Genomic DNA, 22,399 nt, shown 5'->3' on the forward strand with positions numbered 1-22,399 from the left:
GCAGCTAAACTATTAATTTTAATTTTGGAAATTCTTTAATTTTGGTTATTTTTATACATATACACTATAATACAAAAATGAGCAACAAGAAAAATAATGTTTTACAAACACCGTTATGTTCAACAACAATTGCTAATAAATTGTTTGCAGTTACTAATTTACGTGAGTATAATACTAATAACCAATTTTTTTTCTGTGGAATCTACTTTCTTACTGTATACAAAATCTAATTTACGCCGATATTATTGTCTTACTTGTATCGTATGTTATTCTCACGTTTTTACAAAAAAAATTCTTTAATTTTGTATTTACAATATATGTAAGTGAAATCATAAAAATAGTTACTAATAGTTTTAAATTTTGAAAAGACTTTTTAGTAAGTCATAATTTCTTATTTTTACTCATAATTTTATCAATTGCTTTGACAATATAATTGGACCGGTTAAAGTATTATTCAACGCTGATATCTTCAACAACAAATTTAACATATTTGTAATTATTGGTTTTGTAGGAGTTTATATTTTATGCTAACTTTTACAATTAATTTTACTATACAAAAATCTAGTTATAACAAATAAATATATTATTTTTGTATGCGTTTGTGATAAAATTAATATCTTAATTCATTTTTACATTCATCATAACAACCCTTTCTTCATGTCTTAGTTTATGATATTGTTATATTGTATTGTCATCATTGTAAAAGATTGTGTTAAATTTTATCTGAGTTATACAAAAATTAATAATTAAGAATCACAGAATTACTATTAATAGATAGTAGAAATCATTGAGTAGATTCAATCATGAGAAAACCATTGAAAAATAGTCATGGAAACCGAAAAATAAGGCAAAAAAGTTATTATTATTTCTATATTTGTTAGAGGAAATTATAAACATTTGTCGGATAGAGGTTGATATCCATTCACTTCGACGTTATCTTTTGATTAGTTTTGAAGTTATAACATATACAAGATATCATTTCCATCATATTTTTGAACGACAATATTTCATAATTATGTCCATATTAACGATAAGGTTGATGCAACTGATTTTTAGAAAACCGTTGCCATCTTATTTTCACAAAATTATTCAAATGTTGCTCTTTTGTTAAAATCGACACTTTTATCTATTTAGATTTAATATAATCAACTTTATCCGTTATACTTTGATTGTGGCATTGTAATAATACTTTTAAAGTAATTTTTATTTGATGTATATATTAGTTTTAATAATATGTAAAACTTATAGCTCAAAATTACAGAGACTTATTTTCAAATTATACCCATTTTAATAGAATTCAAACAACTAGCATCGAAACTTTATTATACACAGGTAAGTTATTAAATAAAATGTATATTATAAAAAAATTTACCCTCCTAATACTCCCCTACGTACGTAAATGAAGATATTAACTTTTCTAAAAGTTTAAAATAATATTTCTCAATAATAGACTGATTAAATTCGAGATTTAGTAAAACATATATTAGTTAGTAACATTTCTTTTTATAGTAATAATTAACATTTATTTCTAAATAAATTTATTTCTTTACAAGTCATCTTGTAATGCAAACGGTTAAATTAGAAAGTCTTTTTTCAGAAATTTATTATTTTATTTTTTTATTATATCATAAGAAATGCAATTTTAGTAATTATACATTTTATCCCATCTCAGAAAAAAAATTATTCTTTAGTTTCAATATCATCAGATATTAGTACATAGTGATTTAACTGTGACTTACTCATTACGTTATAAATATAACACAATATAAATAATTTTTTTTTTAGAAGTTAATAGTATCCTATGTTTTATAATTTCAAAAATTATTTATAATTTTGTACTATGATGGCAGAAGTTTTGTGGTTCATAAATACGTAGAAATAAAAATAAATAGACTCACATTTCACNTTTTATAATTTCAAAAATTATTTATAATTTTGTACTATGATGGCAGAAGTTTTGTGGTTCATAAATACGTAGAAATAAAAATAAATAGACTCACATTTCACCTCTAGTCATTGTAGTGTTAATAACTTCCAAATGCTGGTTTAAAACTTGTTACAACAATTTATTTTCTTAAATACACCATTTAATAATTTGTAAATCGGATAAGGATATATTTTATCATTTGAAAATAAAATTAATAAAATCTTAATGGGAAAAGAAGGTGGAGAGGAACAATTACTTTTATTGAAAATTACAGAACGCAAGATGCTATTTATTTTCGAAAATAAAAAATATTTTATATTTTTATAAATATACGCGAGTCATAGTTAAGTTAACTATCAAACTTGTTTAACTGTTAGTCAGTCACATTGTATATTAATTATATGTTATATTTTATAATTTTTTTATTTTGAAGACAATTCTGTCGTTGTTTGTGCACCTACTGGATGTGGAAAAACAGTTATATTTGAAATAGCCATAGTACGACTACTTGAATCTTGTAATAAAACTAACGATGAAATTAGAAGAATAAAAATTATTTATGGTATTTACTTGTGAAATTTTATATATAAGTTAATTGAAAAAGTTAATCCTTTTTTTAAATTAATTAAATTAAAAGTTAAGTTAAAAGAATACGATCAATTTATTGACCTAAATTAACTTAATGTAAAGTAGGTTCGCAAAAATATCATAAGCGTAAGGTGTAAAAATTATATTTAAGTTATTAACTCGTTTATGTTCAGTTTTGTATATTAATGTATTGTGGATAGTTAAATTTTAGATATATTTCGTTACGTTATTTTTTTGACGGAGTATGGTGGTTGAATAGCGTCATACAAAAAAGTCATTCTAAAGGTGTAATACTATTCATTAAATTGATTTGACATAAAAACAGCACTTACTCACCTACTTAAAATATTGTAAAAGCTATCACTTGTTTGCAAATGAATTATATTATAATTGATAAATTTTATTTTTTAATTTAGTCAAGCAATGTCATTCTTTTGTTATTAAAACGATTTTATGATTCGATAAAATAAAATTTTTTTTTAAAGTCATTCTTAGAGTTTTGAGAGTTCTCTTCTAGTCTATATGTTTTATAGTATGAAATATTTCTATATTTAATTTTATTGTTTCAGTTGCTCCAATCAAAGCTATATGCTCTGAGCGTTATCAAGATTGGCATAACAAATTTTCGAAACACGGTTTAACGAGTATTGAAATAACTGGCGACACTGAATCTTTTGTGGATAGTTCTATTATTTCTCAATATCAAATTATAATTACTACTCCAGAAAAATTGGATTTATTAATGAGGCGTTCAAATTTTATTTATAATTCGACACTTTTTAATGCGTTCAAACTTTTTTTGATAGATGAAGTATAATATGTTTAAATGTTGTAATATTTTTTTATTGAACATTTTGTACATTAAATATCTTTGAAAGAGGTCTATCATTTAAAAAGCCTTAATATAAAATTGTTTCCTTTAGGTCCATATATTAAATGAGTATATTCGTGGTACTACTTTGGAATCAATTGTGTGTCGTTTAAAGTTATTACAAAATGTAAATAATCCAAACTAATTTAATGGTTAATACTAAGTTGGTTATTCAGGTTATTTTATATGAATATTTTGGTTATTGTTTAATTTTAAAATAAATAAGTTTCAATACTTTCATTATATATAAAATATAGAACAACTATCGATGCCATTTTAAAGTATAAATTAAAGACCTGGCGCAATGCTGCTATTTTTATCATTAGACATTTCTAAGCCTCATTCCTACTACCTAGGTATAAAAATGTTAAATACTTTTGAAGTATTGGTCCAAAAGTTGTTATCCATAAATCATTTTCTAGATTAGATCTTTTTTTATTTTAAGAATGTATGTTGCCATTGAAGAAAATAAAGTTGAAAACCTGATAATGTATAAAGGGAGAATTAAAAAAATTATAACTAATAAATCAATAAATATAAAAAACTAATAAATACCAAAAATAATTTGTTTAGTATAATTATTATTTTATAAGGAAAAGAGAAGGTAGCGTTAAAAGTATTATCCTAAGTAGTTTATTCTTATAATTGAAATTTACTTTAATATAAAATTTTAATTTTGAAAAGATTAATAATTAATAAACCCCCTATTTTATAAAAAAAGTATCTCAAAATTTCAGACAACAAAATCACTTCGTTTTATTGCTGTGTCAGCTACATTATCAAACGTAGAAGATATTGCAAATTGGTTGAGTGTAGATTCAAAAAAACCCGCTTACTGTTTCAGGTGTTGTTCATTACTTAATTTTCATTTTATAATAATTATTAAAATTTTTTCATTTAGTTAGATGATATAGTAACGTTTATTATTTGTTAATTTAATATTTTGAAAAAGATAATAATTACTTTTAGCTTTAATTAATTATTAATCAATAACGTTTCATTAATGTGATGACTTTTAGAGCGAATGAAGATGAAAGACCTGTAAAACTTAAAAAAATTGTTAAAGGATATTGTAGCAGTACAAATGGCTTTGGTTTTGATTTGCATCTTTCGTATAAAATTGAGCCATTAATTAAGAAGTATTCGAACAATCGCCCTACTTTAGTAAGATAATTTAAAATTTTTGAAAATGAACAAATAGATGTGTTTTGTAATAAAAATTAAAACATTTTTTTTAAAGTTGAGGTTGAAATTATAATAAAATTTTGTTCTATATGCTTGTTCAATGTTGTTTATTTTTTTCAGCTATGTAAAAATACTTTTAAATGCTATTATGAGGTAAAAAGAAAAAAATCAAGCTGAATTTTTTTAAAACTTAATATTTCCTTTTTAAATTGCTAAAAAAATACTAAAGAACACTAAAACTTCTTAATTTTATGTTCCGCGCCTCTTCAATTTTTTTTCCCCTAAAGCTTTATAACATGGTCTTGTAAGTCCCATTTTAGAATACAGTTGTGTATTAAATGTGCTATGATTAAGCGTGCTCAACGCAAATTTTTTGTATTTGATAATTTTAAACTACTTATTACATGTTCCTATATAAGTGTCATCCTGTTCTTAAAGCTCAAGACCTTTTTACACTCTTCAATCACATAGGTAATCTAAATATTTCATTTTTCCTTAATCTCCTATATAATACAGTTGACTTTTTAATTTAATGTCGTTAGTTAATTTTAATGCTTCTGATCGTACTCGTTTGCATATTACTTTTTGTAATTTTAATTTAATCACAAATTATCAGTTAAACTCATATCTAATTCGCCTCATGCAAGAAGCAATACTAACCCTCCCTTTTTATTAAAAGTCACATTTCAGTAACGTGTTAAAATATTATGTCTGTTTTGTCATCTTACTCTTGTTCTTATTCAAATGTTATATTTTTATCATTATTATATTCGTAAAGTTAATTTAGTAGTTACAAGTTATAAATTTTCATATGTATATTTTTCTTTTGAAATGGGCTAGACCCGTATTTAATAAATAATATAAATTAATGTTAATAATATGAAGTAACTTTAAAAAAATTGTACTGCTAGATTTTTTGTTCAACAAGAATGAGTGTGCAGACAACAAGTGAAATTCTATCGAGAAATTTAAATATTCCTTTATGTGAGGAAACGAGGAATATTATTGATTTATGTACCAAAAATTTACGCGATGATAAACTGAGAGGTAGTTAAATACTTGTCATTAAAAGTTAAAATAATATCTACTATTAAAATATTCTTTCTTTTAAAAAGTCAATTCAATTATATTTAGAATAATATGCTCAAAATATATAAGCAAAAAAATTCTTTAATTAATAGAAAATATGTTTTTTAATATCTAAAGACTTCCTTGTTTGTTAATTGTTTAGATGTTATAAGATTCGGTGTTGGTTTTCATCATGCAGGCATGGTAACGAAAGATAGAGGTTGTGTGGAGCAACTTTTTAGAAGTGGTCATCTACCAGTCTTAGTTACTACAAGCACATTAGGTAAAAATAATAAGCAGTTTTATCAATTAAAAATTAATAGTTACAAGTATAAGTTTATTACATACTATGTTAATTGATGTACTGAGAGTACAAACAATTTAAGCAGTTGTTATAGAAATGTGTAATTCTTCAATGTCGTTGTAATCTGATCCTGGTAAAAATGAACTGATATCAGTAGCGTATACAGGTTAAATGGTAGGCCTATGTCCGTTCTTTTGCTATAGTATGAATAATTATTTGAGATATATTTTTAACTCCATATTACGCACTCCATTTATTAATGTACATATTATCAGGACATTGTAGCGCAATGACTGGTCTATATGGGAAAAATAAAAAATTTTACAGTTTTCTTATTTTAGAAGGGCATTGTATAACATGCCAAATTTCCCACTTAGACCTTAAAATATATACATAGTGCAGGAAAAATGAATTCAGTTAATAATGTTTTGTAGATTTTTAATAATATATCAAAATTGAAAACTAAATTTTGTTATCTCCAAAAAAGGTAATTTATTTTTATCAGCCTCAATAACTATGGCATCACTTTTTTAAAAATTGTTCTTTCTCATACAAATAATTATATGAGAAAGGACAATTCATTTAAGAAATATTAAATAAAATGTGATTTTTTTTTTCATTACTTTTTTAAATAATCACAGTCTCTGGACACATATGAACATCTGAATTAAAAAATACGGCACTGAGTTTAGTTTTAAATGTTATATTTTATTTTATTTAATAGATCAATAAATGTTGGTTTTACCAGTCTTTAAATTAATTCAGATGAGATCATATTTTCTCAAGATTTATCGACTAATCTAGTCAGGATTGATTTATTAGACGATTAGTAAAAATGAGTTATTAAATGTAAATAGATTTAACTATTTAAATCTATAGATATATTAAGCAAAAAAAAATATTAAACCTAAACTAAATTGCATAAATGCTATATGTATTTTTACAGCTATGGGAGTGAATTTCCCAGCACATTTAGTAATTATTAAATCTACTGAACATTATGATTTTAATGAATATAAAGAATATCCACAAAGCCAAATATTGCAAATGATTGGAAGAGCTGGTAGGCCTCAGTACGATGAAACTGCAACTGCTATAATTATGACCAGGAATTCAACCAAGGTTCTATTATATATACTTTTCTAATTAAGTTTTAAGAAAAAATTTTAATTCTCAATTAGGGAGTCGTGTTTAATAAGCCTAGGATTTTTAAAATGAATAGAATCTGTATATGCATACAGAATGATTCATTAAGAATATGACACTCATTCTCTCAGAACTATTGAAAATTTTCAATTTTTATAAAGAAAAATATTATTTAATTCAAAAAACTGTACAAAGATATGCAGTTTGATACTTTTTTCATCCCTTCAGAGATAAAATGAAACCCCTTATATTTACCTTAATAATGTGATAAAAAAAAAAATTACATAAAATTTTAGCTTCGGTGCGAAGTTATTGAAAGGTATTTTTCTATAATATATTTTTTTTTGTGTCTGTTACCACTTTTTCAGCTCTTGTCGAACCGATTTCTTTCAACGATACGTCAAAAGATCACAAATCGTGATCTTAAATGACCGAATCAATACATTTTTTTTTATATAGATACATGAAGTATTTATATAAATAAGGAATAAATAGGGAATCATGTAGCTTTTGGAATAATTCATTAATATTTTAAACTTTGACTTTTGAAAGTGTTCCGGAAATACTGACACTTGTATGTATATATATATATATATTAAATTATAGTTTATTTAATATACTTTAATATGAAAAAGAAAAAATTGAGACTTTAGTTTGTTTAGTAACTTGTAATCAGGATATTAAAAGTAAACAGGAGATCATTTAGCTTTTGGACTAATCCACCATTTTTTTTAAATTAAACACTATCTACAGATTTGCATCGAAGCGTTTTTTATAATAGTGATTTTATCACTGTCAGATATCATTATACTTGACCCAACTATGCCATGTCCCCACTGTGTTCGATTTTTAATGCTATAGATACTCGATTTTTTTGATTTTGACTTCGAATAATGAGTTATTTTGAAATTATTGTTTTGGATTTTGTTATTTAAACAAAATATTTTGTTTATATTTACATAGTATTTAACTAACAAAATTATTTTATAATAGATAATTGGATATATATATATATATATATATATTATTTTTAATCATTATTAGATTATTTATGTATAAATAATCATTATCTTCTTAGTCTCGATTTTAAGTATTTAGGTTCGACTTTACCTTACAATGATTTGATAGACATTAGACTTGACGCAACCTTATTATGGTTGAGGGAAGCAATACGGGGGCAAGGTGTGTGTCACTGTTAAAATTCTCATATGGTCACACGTCCAAAAACCTACAGCAATCAGCACAGTTGAATATTAGAGCTATAACGAGGACTGAATAATCCATTATGCCACATCTTAACTTCAATTGTTTATATATAAATGTATATTTACAAAATTATTCCTTAATTACAATTCACAAAAATAATGAAGCTAATTTAATTTTTTTTTTTACAATAATGGATCTTCTTAAGGCTGCTTTATACGAAAAAATAATTTTTTTTTAGCATCCTTCATACCTGAGTAGTGCATTTTTTAAGAGAGGCGATGTAAATGACAGCTAGTGAATCTATTTTTTGCTTATTTTATTGCATTTTTTACCATTTCTTTACTAACTGGGCGACATATTTATCAAAAAATAATTACATCATTCATGGTAGACTGTTAAGAAAATAATATCTTTGTAGCTTGATGGAGAACTTGTTAAAAAATGTACTGGTACGATGTCAAACATTTTTAATATCTATAGATAAAAATGTGGAAATAAATTAAATAAGTTATTATAGAATTCCATAAAATGTCCTCTAAATTTAACATCAAAACTATTTTTTTTTATAAAAAACGGAAATGATCTGGTATGGATAATAGATTTTGGATCCGTCTTATTATTAGGCTTTAATTTTTTTTTTAACTTGTGAGAGTATTTTATGTGAACTGTTTATATTACACAACGTTGATCAAAGAATTAGAATATTTTAAGTTCTGATTTTCAGAAAAATTTTTCCAGACCCAAATTCAAATATTTTTCCCTGGTACATAGCACAACTTTTAAGAAATTTAGGGTTATAGTACTATAACAGGATAAGATTTTTATGAATAAAATAATAAAAAACTGTATAAATATTTTATTATAAATCGTAAAATGTATATACAATATAACAATGTACAAAATAGCAATTTTATTTGATTTAAGTATGTTTGAAAAATTAATAATAGAATAAAAATATATTTAATAGCATTGTATATTTCACTAATTACCCGAGTTTATTTTTTTCGGCAGTTTTTTTTAAAGATCGTCTTATAAGCTCATACATATAATTTATATTTTTTCAATTTCTTAAAATAGAATAAAACAATAATAAGTTGTCTTGAAATCGAATATATTTGTTTGTATAATTATTATTATATAAATTATCTATCTTGTTTGAGCTTTACTTATGTCTGCATGTGCACTTTGGCCAAATGGATTTGCATTGTCTTGGAAGGTAATTTTTGGTACAAAACCACTTTCCCCGTCGATGTAATAAGATACAGTCATAAGTCTACCATCTGGCAAGTAAACAAAATAGGAACCTTCTACTCGACCTGTATCTTTTCCTGATTCATTTTGTCCAAAGTAATTTCCACTAGGCTGATCATCTACTTTATACTCATATTCATACTAAAAAATAATGTAAAATATTTCTGATATAAGAAATTATTATTCTAAAATAATGATTAAAAAATTTGTTTTTAATTATGTTTGTTGTAATCAGAGATATATTTTAGATTTTACTACCCCGAGTTAATATATTTAAAATTGTTCTATACCCAAAAAAATGATAATTTATTAAATTTTAGTTAATTAAAAGACTTTTGTATTAAAAACAAAAAATATCAATGATTTCTTAGATAAATCCCTTTAAAATTTACTGATTGGACGTTTGTTCTTTTGATCTTTCTGAATACGTTTCTCTTAGTCATATCAAATATAATTTTATGTTCAATATTTTGTATCACTAAAGTTTTCCCTAATTGAGTAAATTTATTTAATTTATTAAATTTTTTTTATTTAATAATTTGCACTCATGTGAATAACTAAATATTTATTACTTTTACAATATTGTCGTCTCTGTTACAAAATCACGTAACTCGACATTTTAAGTTTTTTTTGTGAAATACATACTTACAATATAGAAACATATTTTAAGCGTTTTAGAAATAAAAACATTTTTTTTCGAAAGATTATTGATTATTAAAAAAAATACTTCCATTGTTATACAAAAATGATTTTATTGATTCTTCCTCATGAATAATTTAAAAAATTTTAAAAAGTCGTTAAATACAAAGTATTGGGCTGTCTAACTTGATAATTTTCCTTAAGCGTTTTCTTAAAATAAAAATTCTTCACAATAGGTTATTAAATTATCTACTTATTAAGTAACTTGTTAACTATTAAAGCTTAATTATTAAATAGGAAGAGAAGTGTTTTTATATTTTTCGTATTTAATGGTTTAAGAATTAAAGAACAGGGAACCCATAGAATTTTTTTTTGTCGCCTAGTTAATTATATTACTTTTTAACCCTTTTCATACTAAATCACATTTATTAAAAAAGGTACTTAATATAATAACCGAATATTAAAAAATGTTCTACCTTTAAATGTAAATTTGACAAGACTAAATAATAAAAATATAACAATTTTTTAAAGACACTGTGTACAAAATAAATTAATAATTGATAAATGATTATTTAGAAATTTTCGCCTTTAAGACGATTTTTAATACTTTATTAAAATTCGATCAAATTCAATATATAACATTTAAGTTAGAAATATTTTTATTATAATCATTAAATTTATATTAAAAATGTATTTTGAATAGAATAAGTTGAAAATAAAGTTAAATATAAATTATAAATAAAAAAATACTACGCTATTATTTCACATGCGTATCACTCTTAGTAAAAATATTATTCTATTTTATTATGGCATAAAGTTTTATTGAAAATATTCAGTACTTACAGGCTCGAATTTTTCTACTGATTTTGAAGTAGGTTCTTCTTGTGGCCTTCCATAACACCTAACTATCACAGTAAATACGATAAAAACAATTAATCTTCCTTTAAAATACATTTTGATTATTCTATAATAAAATGATATTTTAACAATTTTTATATTAAAGAATTTTTTTTACTTAAACAAACTTATATAATAATTATTCCGTAAAAAACTCGCACTTAGAACTAGTGTTTACTATTAACTTGTTATATATAAAATAATAACATAGATTGACTATCGTTTCCTTTAAATATACACCTCTCCCTTTTGTGACTTTACTTTACCATTCCATTTAATTGAGGAGTCGCATAATTTTGCTCCGCCTTTATTGGAAAGTAGTTGCCAATATTGCTTTAATTGTTACACTATAATTTATAGTTAAATCATTTTTTTGTTAAGCGACTATTGTTATCACTTTTTTTAATATTGATTATTCTAAAATTAGAATATAACAATTTTCTAAAATTTAAAAAATTTAAAATAAAATTCAAATTGTTTTAACATGGATTGATATCACAAAAAATGTTTAAAAATGATGTATATAAATTATATTTATAAAAATGGATGGTATTAATCTAATTTAATCTTATGGTTTAATCAAACTTTCGTATATACACTTAAATGTTTTTTTTTTGTAGTGTAAAGAATGTAAAGTTTACTCTTAATTATTTTCAAATTTTAAACATATAAAATCACAATTATTTTAATTGTTTAATATATCTGAAAAATCTCTGATCGGACAATTAAGCAAAAATTTTATTTTATTATAAAACTTACAAGATTGAGTATTTATTTTATTATTACAATCTTCATATTCGTTGTTTTTGACATTAAAATTACAACTATGATGTATATTGTATAAAAGTAATGCTGCTAATTCTTTTAATACTATTCTATACATTTCGATCATAAAATTGATCTTATTAATTTTTATTTACATAAAGTATAAAAATCGCTTTTCTTATTTTGGAAAAAATTGTATTTTCATTTTTGTGAAAGTGATTTATCTAATTGATTTGAAGGTTGAATTTCGTGGATATAATACATCGAAGGGTAAATACATATGTCTATCTGTGTATGGGCTTTGAAGTGTTCCTTTAATATTGTTCATGTACTAAAAAAATTGAATGCTTACTTTTTAGTGTTTAGTATTACGTTATGCTTTCTTCGCTTTGTTGAATCTACACGCAATGTTAACCTTTGAACTCAACGCGCAATCGTCAACGATTTTTTAAATCTCCTTCTCAATATAAAAATAATAATTATACACCCGTCATTCTTATTTATATTATTAATTTACTATATAATAATGAAATATATTTATTGAGAAAATACTTTATATTTTTAAAGGCCAAATTTATAAAACATTTTAATTGTTTCTCTTTTTTCTTAGCATTCCTCTTTGTATTTTAATTTTTTAGAAGACTTCTATAATTTGTTTTTAATTTCTATATTTTTATTCGACTTATGAAGTCATAAAAAATGTAAAATGTATTTTGTTTTATCATAATCTGATAAATCCAGCTTACTATTGAAATAACTAATATTATAATGAATTGAACGAAATATTAGCGTCACAATAACATAACCTTTTTGCTAATAAAACTATTATACTTGTTGGTTGAGTTTTTATTATTGTTATTTTATTATTAATAACACTTGCTATATTTAATAAAATAAACATATTACACAAATATTTACTAATATATTTATTTCATGTTTGATGAATCGTTGAAAAGATGCGTAACAATATTTAGATACACTTGAATTATGAGCCTGTAAATAATATAAAGTTTACATATTAAATAAATTGCAGGCGTAATAGTTCCACAAATGACATGAAGATGTTTCTATTATTCATGACTATACGTTAACGTTGGGCTTAACATATAGTTGACATTTAAATACTTTTTATATAATTCATAGGAAAGTCGGAAGAATAAGCTATGAGAGTATTTATTTTTTATATAAAGTTAAATTTCGCACTTAATTAGACTTGAGATATTTCATAATTTAGTCATATCATTAAAAATTAACTGTCATTAAAGATCACTATACCATTGTAGTTGATAGTGCATAAAATTAATTTCAGAGGAAATCCTTTTTTTTTTTAAATAGTGCTTTTGTTATGCATTCATTACATTACATTATACTAAATATATATATATTTATAAAATTATATTTTATAAAATATTACAAGAAAAAATGTGTCTATTGGATACATCAATGTATCCAACTTATGAAAGATTATTTAAACATTTATATTCATTATATCATAGCTTTATTTTCATATAATGATAACTGGTAGTTCTTAAAATTATTAGAAACCCAATTTATCCAATAAATACTCTATTCATTTCAATAAAAAATTGATGAGATCACGTACATTTATATTTCAATACATATTGGTGGATTGTTTGCTGATTCATTGATAATAATTTTCTATTCTTTTGTAACTAGTGCCGGTTAATAAAATGAAAAATCCAAAAAATGAACCATTGTCTACATTATATATACCAAACAAACAATGTATATTCGTTTATAACTATTGAATATTACAAGCGTCGTGTTTACTCAGCCGTTGTAGGCTACATATGTTTTAATAAATACTATAGGTACGTTAAAAGATAACAAAGCCTTTATTTAAAGGCCGCAAGAACCACGTGTATCATCAATAATTGTGAATTTCAACTAAGGCTATATGAGTCATTTGTTGACATGATTCTAAGAAAAAATTCTTAAAAATGTTTTAATTCAATCCATTCACGATCTAAAATTATATAACATGATTATATCCTGCATCTATCCAACAGTAAATAATAACCTGTTGTTGCACATAAAATTTTACTTCTACATGTTTATCACTCCACAGTAATCTTATAAAAATCATTCTTATTTTATCAAAAATACGAAAAATAAAAGAATTAAGTATTAATTTTAATGAAAAATTGCGTTTTAAGTTAAACTGATATCAAATATTAGAAAATTAAATTAAATTTGACAAAAACTTCAATTATTAAATTTATAATGTCGTGGTATAGCTTTCTAAAAATTACTTTTTTGTCTCGACTTCAAAAATAATCATTTTACACAATGGCGTAATTAGGCTTTCATTCTGGAGGAGTACATTAATAAAAAAAAAAATTTTTAACCTCTTTAAACGAAAAAAATTGTATCTTCGCCATGTAATTAATTTTGTTTTTTAGGGAGTATGAAAACCGAACGCCTTCGTAAATACTCCAATGATTTCACATACTATTTGGGTTTACACAGAACTGTTATCAAGAAGGTTCTGGGAAGTATCTAGAAAACTTAGTGTTGTTCGTGGATATGGGATATCAGTAAATTATTTAGAAATTATACACCCAGAAAAAAACCTCCATCTATATAATAAATTCATTGTTCAATTTGATAAATATATCATTACTATTGAATCAATGATATATTTATCAATATGATATTTTTTTTTCTTGTCTTGAACAATAATTATTTATAAGAATAGTTATTTTGTTCGTATTAATAAAACATTATCATAAACCCTTGATAAAATTTCTCTTTCAATTTTGATTGAGGTTTTTCTTTGGGTGTAACATAATCAGTTATGAATTGTAGTAAAACATTCAGTTTTTTTGAACAATTTAAAATTATTGATTCTTTCCAATCTAGGACACCAAAGCTTATCCTAGCCTTGAGATATCCTAAGTAAATATCCCATATCCACGTTCAGTGTGTTCATAATAATTTTGATTTAAATAGTAAACTTTTATTGAAATGACGCAAGACATAATGTATAATTTGTTGATACTGTGATTGTTTACCGCGATTTGTGATTTAGTTACAGTAATCTTACTACCTAACATGTAACGAATACGATTACAGGAAATGTATCAGCCTACATTCACACAAGGGTACACGTCCCACAGAGGTTATGACATGACCTTTGTGAATGGCAAACCTTTCTTGGGACTTGTGTGAAAGTAGATTGATATATTGCGCACCTCTCTGTCAACAATACACTTAAAAAATAATAACCAAAAAACTGGTCTCTCTGTTCTTATAACATCACGTATCATTTGTCGAATATAACGATTGTCTTATTGTGAAGTTTGAGTCTATGAATCATATGGTACCATTATAAACGTAATTACTCATATCGGTATGTGTAACAAGGCTGTAATATATTGTTATACTTATTTTATATAATCGTTTGCTTTGTAGTGACTTAAACAATGTCAAATACTGAATAAAGGTATTATAAGGCAATCCAATTTTTCTGTTTTTTCTTATAGTTGAAATATTTATATGTTTATATAAACATATTGCAAATCTATGTGGATATTTTTTAATTTTATTTGTTATTTCATTGGTTAAGGATTTCTATTATTTTTTATCTATATCGTATAATTATCGGATAAAACATTAAAAGAAGTCATCGTGCTGTCGAAGCCTGGCGGCAGTTTTAAGCAGAGTTAATAGCCATCATTGAAAATAATTGCGTAAAGATAGGGATTGGGAAAAAATCACGTCTCTTTAACCGTCACATGATCCTAAGAACTTCTTACGTAAGAAAATATTACAGATGAGCGCGGCCTTACAAATAAAATAAAACATAAATCACATAATAGATACATAGTTTGTAGTACACACTATTAAAAACGTGCAATGAACTAACAAACTTGCATCGTATCATTTATTAAAGAACCAAAGTTACAGTGTTCAATATTACATTAAACTTAAGTTAAGCCATTAAAAAGAAAAGAAAATTGTTTGTCAAAAGTAACTTTTCAAATTTGTGCATGCTTTTATATATAGTATATGAATTCCATTCATCTATGTTTACTTAACGTTTGACTGATGATGATATGTATAAAATTAGTCTTTAAGACTATACCTAATGGCTTAACTGACGTATAAATGTTATAGACATCACATTTGATTGTTCAAAACTATAGTTACTTGGTTTAGAATTTATTTATAAAACCCGTTAAATTTAAAAACAGCGCTGTCAATAATAGAAAAGAATTTTTAAATTTGAAGATGTTTTCTTTTTATTATTGTACTATACTGTTAACAACAAGCTTTGTATTATCTTAATTTGTATCTAAGATTTTTTTAACTGAAACGATGAAGTTATTTTATGAGAGACAATAAGTAACCAACATAATTTATTTAGAATCAATTTTGGATTTATTGTTTTAAACCTAGGATTTTGTTAAGGTATACCTTTTATAAATTCCGTTAATAATTTGAAAAAATTAAAAAAATTATTTTTTTGGTTTTATAAAATATGAACAAAAAAAAATATTAAAAATTCGACACCTTTCGAAAAAACTGTTTGTCTTAAAATTCTAAGTAAGTTTTAAAAATATAAAAATAGATTTTATATTATTATTATCAAATACGAATAAAACAATAGAATTAATTTTTTTTTCTATAGCTTCATTAAAGTCTTAAGTAAATTAATCTACAATATGATGGTAATTTATAAAATAAGTATTAAGAGATGATGTAATTGTTCAAGCAATAAATTAAAATTGCAATAATTGTTATTTTTTGTAGGAAAAGTATGAAATTTTACTGGCTGGTAATTGTTTAGTAGAAAGCAATCTTCATAAAAATCTCATCGATCATTTAAATACAGAAATATCATGTAGAACAATCGACGATGTATCCGTCGTAAAAAATTGGATCCGTTCTACATTTCTGTACGTGCGTGCATGCAAATCACCCCAAAACTACTCAATGCTACATAGTCTTAACCCTAAAGAAGTTGAAAATCAACTTCACAGTGAGTGAAGTTTTATTTTTGTGTTGTAATAAGTTTCTGATTATATCAATGGTATATGTAGATTTATGCCTAGAAGAAATTAAAAAATTATTTTACAATGGACTAGTCAATGTAATTGAAGAACGTATGATCTATCCGAATGCAGAGGGAGAAATAATGGCAAAATATATGATCAGTTTTGAAACAATTAAAACCTTTATGACGGTAAGACAATAATTATAGTTGAATTGCATTAGATTACCTTTGAAATGTGTGTCTTACCACATTTATTATATTGGTTAATTAAATCTATAAAACGATACGTTATAATTTTATTAAAGCGTTTCATGTGCTTTAAGTTTTATGACTTAAATGAATTCTTTATATACGGCATATGAAAAGCATAAAATTAATTTAAAGTAATATATAATATCATTGGAGGATACTATATAATACTTAATCATTAAAATCTTAAGTTAAAGGGAAATGAAGATTTGAGAGAATTGATTAGAATATTAGCTAATTGTAAAGAATTCGAAAGTATTAAATTAAGAAATAAAGAAAAACGTATACTTAACAATTGGAATAAAAGCGAATCAACAGATGACAAGACCATTAGATTTCCCATCGAAGGAGGAATTAAAACCAGGCAGGATAAAATTAATTGGTAATAAAAAGTAGTTTAAATCTATATGTTTACTAAATAATAATTTTAAATGTAATTTTAAAGTCTCTTACAAGCAACACTTGGATCTTTAAATATAACAGACAAGTTACTGGCGCAAGATGCAAACAGAATAGAAAAAATATCTATTTGTTTGGCTAATGGTAAGTTACAATCATTTTTTTCTTTATCTATTTTTTTTCTGTAGAAGTTATTTAAATATTCAATATTTAGCATTAAAAGAAATAGTCCCTAAGAAAAATAATTTTATTGGTGCTCGCGCAACTTGTATTTTATTGAAATGTGTAAATGTCAAACTTTGGGAGAACTCAAAACATATAACCAAACAAATGACTGGGATAGGGCCAATTTTGTCCGAATTTTTAGTTAAAAATGAAATAATTTCAATCCAGGCGATATTAAACACAAATCCTAGAGATATAGAGCGAGTAAGTACAAAATTCTGTAATTCTTTCAAATAATAATTTTAAGTTGTAAATAAATTTGACTTCCCAAAAATTGGGCTTTTTACTTGGTCAACATTTACAATGTGCGTATTGTAAGTATAACATATAATTTAAATAATCCAATATCACTTATAAATTTATTAAAAAAAAATTATTTATTACTTTTTTGTAACATATAATTTAAGCTTTTTGCTTAATAAAATATTAAACAACGGATAAATATATGTTATAACATACGTTAAATACTTTTTTAATTGTTTTTGTTACTAGTATAGATTTTGTGATATTAAGTGATTGAATATCGAAATTATATAATGTTTTTATATGATGATGATAAATCTCATTATATTGCATTTAAAATGTATACACCTAAAATATACTTATAAATAAATGTGTCTATTCATGGAAAGATGACAGCACGATTCTGTCATAATATTCATCACTTTTTTGGTGTCCTTGACCTGTAAACTAAATAAATGTTTTAAACACGAAGAGTAATTAAGTTGTCTTTAAAGTGGTAAAGAATTCGCGTAAACGGGATTTTATGTGTACACTTCTATCACATCATTAGCCTAGTGTGAATTACCATTTTCGTATTTACTTAATAATTATCTACCGTTAGCAATTTAAAGATATTGTAATAAAATACCGACAATTTTATTTAAATATTGAAATAGTATTTAGGTATTACTAATTTATTACTAATCCATTAATGTAAAAGGCAAAATGATTACTGGTAAGAATTAAATAAGTAAACGGAATCTATTTTTATTAAAAACATAAAGGTATTTAATTAAAAATAACTATGCCTAGATTTTAGGTCGATTGCCACCATTCGGAAATCGTATTAAAAATTTCATAAAACAAATTCCAATGTATAAACTATTAATTTCGTATAAGAAAAATTCGAATAATATAAATTTTGAAATTTCTTTGATGAATCCAGAGAATGTAGTTAAGAGATCACGAGATACAGTTGCCTTATTGGTAGGCGATTCAATTAACTGCCTTTTAAAAATTCTTCATAAACAGTAAGTTATTTATTTTCATTTGGTGACTAGTCGTATTTGAATAATGCATATGTTTAATAGAAATGTAGATTTTTTCAAAGATGAAAGCCAAGTCGTTCGCACTTCGGTATATCTAGAGAATCTCAACAAACCAAATGTCAAGGGTCATAATTACTCAATTGCTGTGTGTCTAATTAGTGATAAATGGGGTATAACAAATATTGCTATAACATACACATAGTTAATACCTGAATTCGTTGTGTTATTATTTCTTAATATGACATTTTTATGAATTGAATTTTTTAGTGGGAAACGATATCGAAATCATATTACCCTTGATAAACAATTCCGATTTTACTAAAGTTGTGATGAGCGGAGAAAATGATTCATTAGATGTTTCTCAACAAATAGAAATAGTAAATATAATATAACAATTGTCGTTACATATTTTTTATAACTCTAGAAAATTATTAAATAAAATGGTATGAATATTTTTTCTTACAGACCAATTTTATGAAAAAGAAAAACAGTTCTTTCTTTGATATAGAAAATAAAACAATTGGTAACATAAATGTTGAAAATAATGATTTTTCTGCAGAAAATAAAAACCTAGGTAATTTATACTGCACTGTGGGGCTGTAATTAGGCATGTAAAACAGTATGTGTTTAACGTTGATAATGGTAACATTGTTCCCAAAATACGTATCCGTGATTTTTCAGTAAATCTTGTGGCTCTTTAATTTAAATATTTTTAATATTTTTTAGTTTTAAATTAATAATATTTTTAATATAATTTTAATTTTCAAATAATGTAAGTATTTTATGTAAACTAAAAGAATTAGAAAAATATAAGGTAAATAATTCTATTTATAAGCCATGTTGAATATAGGTGCTAACTTAATTTGCCGTTGAAATCCCTTCCCAGCTAGGAAACTAATATTTCCTAGTTTCATCATATCACATAAAAAAAGGGATTGGCTTGATCTAATGTAAAGGTCTAATTTTATCTATGATTAATCAAAAAGTACTCGTTCGTTTATTACAAACATTATTTTTTATAATTTTATAATAATTTCTGAATTTTCATTACTTAAAATTATATTTCTAGTTCACGTTGTCTTGTCTTATTTAATTACTAAAAAATATAGATGACGTAGTAATAGAAGTATATTGAGAGTTCTTGATTTGATTATTAGTAATCGTAATGTCTTTTATTTTCATTTATTTATAGCTCAGGTTGAAAAAAATTATTCAAGTGATAACATTGCTGTATTTGATGAACATAATTCAATCAATGAGTAAGCGGGTTGTTTTAAAATATTTAAGTAGTTAGTATGCCTAATATTTTTTGTGTGCCTTAATTTAGGTTCTTTGAAGGGGACAATTTAGATTACATTTTTACGAATATTGATGACTACAGTGATAATAGTGACAGCTTTTCATTAAATTCGAGTAAAAGTAAGTTAACATTTATATTGTATAGTGTCCTAGCTTAAGGTAAGTGAATACTTAGAAAATGGTGGTTATATTCGAAGCAGACAGAGGTTTAATGGTGCCTAAGCGATTGCTTGAGTCGCCACCTTACTCCGACACCGACATTATTAGTTGAATCTGACTCTTGAAAAATTCAAACTATAAACTTTTTCAGGTTTTTCTCACCTATAGCCAATTTTTCGGTCATTAATATTTCCATTTGTTTTTCTTATTTTAATAATAACAATATCATAGTTCCTCACAAATATTACTTAATTATGGCACATAGACTAAATAACTTTTAAATTATTACTTTTTATTAGATCAAATAAATACCACAATTGAAAATCAATCTGAACAAAAAAAGAATTATTTAAAGTAAGTATAAATATATTTAATTGAATCTATGGTTATCAGATGTTTACATGGTTATTATTAATAATAATATTATACAACATTTCGAATAAACCTATACTTATCTCTAAGTAACTAATAAACTCAAACGTTATAATTTAAGATAAAAAAAAATATTAAAATAACACCAATTACCAACTATGAGAGTGCTGTCAAATTTATGACTTTTAAATTCTTTTTTTAAAGAAGGTATTTAGCTTTTTGTTGATTTATTTTAACTAAAATAAAAACTGCTGCTTTCGAAATCACACCATAAAAAAATATTGCTAATCAATTTTATTTAAAAATCATTACATTTTTATAAAATTTGATTGTTATATTATCATAGGAGCGACAATTTTAAGAAGTTTGAAATACCATCGTTGAAAATTCCTATTCAGTCTGAAATTAGAAAAATAAATTTACAATTAAACAAAGAAAATCCCAGTAAACCAAAAGAAAATACCAAGTCTTTGTCACAGCGTATACATGATAACCTTAAAACTGTTGAATGTTGTGCTTATTCGTCTCTTCCTACATTTTATCCGAGTAAATTAAAAAATAATGAAAATACTGTAGAAAAACCAAAGAAATCAGATTTATTTATCCAATCCAACTTGAAAATGAATTTTGAACAAGATATTAAAGAAAAATTAGTAAATAAAATATTTTTACCGAGTACTACAAAATTTACACAAAAGACTATTGACTGTTATTTTAAACAGTCCAAAAAGCCAATAAAGAGGCTTAGTAATTTAAAATTTAGCGATTTTCTTAGAGATAAAAGCGAATCTAGTGAATTTACAAATAATGATACAGGAACTGTTGAAAAACAAACATCAGATCTAAGTCTATTTAAGCATTTTCAAAATAGTCAAAAGTTAACATTAAAGTTAATGAATTCATCAAAATTTAACCAGGACAAATCAATTAAAAATAACTTATGATTTTTAATATTTCCTGTAGTAATTAACAAATATTAACAAATCAATAATTTTAATTATTTATCATGATAAAACAACTTTAATCAAAACAATTTCAATTTTATGTGGAGCTATTTTTTATTTTCAAAATTTTTTTACAACTATACAATACATTTTACATATATTTAATAAAAATGTATAGTTATGATATTGTGAATGTTTGTCTGACATAATTTGATGTAAATTTCCCTACATTTTACTTTTTTGTTGAAACGAAAAAACTCAATAAATTTTTTTTAATTGGAAATTTACCCAGTAATGTGTTAGTAACATGTACTTCGATTTATTGATAAAATGTAACTAGAGAAAACTTCTTTTAAAGTTACCATAAATATAATTTTATTAATTTATTTTGTTCNATATAAAAATTTGATAAAATGTAACTAGAGAAAACTTCTTTTAAAGTTACCATAAATATAATTTTATTAATTTATTTTGTTCATTAATTTTTATTATACGTACCAATGAAGTTTTTCCAAAATATTTATTTTAATATTTTGAATTACATGTATCACATTTTATTTTCAGTCATCATCTCCTTAGTCTCTACTTATTAGTCAACTATTTGTAGTGGCCTT

General features: G+C 24.0%; 2 protein-coding genes across 5 annotated transcripts; one reads left to right on the top strand and one right to left on the bottom strand.

Moving 5' to 3' along the window:
- Window positions 1-12: 12 nt before the first annotated feature.
- Window positions 13-22,097, top strand: LOC126902996 (probable ATP-dependent DNA helicase HFM1). 4 transcript variants are annotated; one of them, XM_050680859.1, is made up of 23 exons: window positions 13-162; window positions 1,249-1,332; window positions 2,361-2,489; window positions 3,085-3,326; window positions 3,439-3,513; window positions 4,124-4,230; window positions 4,406-4,550; window positions 5,483-5,618; window positions 5,803-5,922; window positions 6,890-7,065; window positions 16,624-16,852; window positions 16,914-17,056; window positions 17,308-17,498; window positions 17,562-17,659; window positions 17,730-17,944; window positions 18,776-18,993; window positions 19,054-19,181; window positions 19,279-19,388; window positions 19,477-19,585; window positions 20,204-20,270; window positions 20,339-20,430; window positions 20,769-20,823; window positions 21,188-22,097. In XM_050680859.1, exons 1-23 carry the CDS (start codon window positions 78-80, stop codon window positions 21,783-21,785), a joined length of 3,552 nt encoding a protein of 1,183 aa, XP_050536816.1. In that variant the 5' UTR covers window positions 13-77; the 3' UTR covers window positions 21,786-22,097. The 4 variants fall into 4 exon arrangements, with proteins under 4 accessions (XP_050536816.1, XP_050536817.1, XP_050536819.1 ...); XM_050680860.1 differs by lacking the exon at window positions 3,439-3,513; XM_050680862.1 differs by lacking the exon at window positions 20,769-20,823 and having other exon boundaries at window positions 21,188-21,331.
- Window positions 9,137-11,281, bottom strand: LOC126902999 (pro-resilin-like). The gene is made up of 2 exons (XM_050680865.1): window positions 11,029-11,281; window positions 9,137-9,687 (listed from the first exon to the last, which is right to left on the bottom strand). Exons 1-2 carry the CDS (start codon window positions 11,137-11,139, stop codon window positions 9,442-9,444), a joined length of 357 nt encoding a protein of 118 aa, XP_050536822.1. The 5' UTR covers window positions 11,140-11,281; the 3' UTR covers window positions 9,137-9,441.
- Window positions 22,098-22,399: the final 302 nt, after the last annotated feature.

This window comes from Daktulosphaira vitifoliae, unplaced genomic scaffold (assembly GCF_025091365.1).
Source record: "Daktulosphaira vitifoliae isolate Bord-2020 unplaced genomic scaffold, ASM2509136v1 Scaffold_3, whole genome shotgun sequence".
NCBI lineage: Eukaryota > Metazoa > Arthropoda > Insecta > Hemiptera > Phylloxeridae > Daktulosphaira > Daktulosphaira vitifoliae.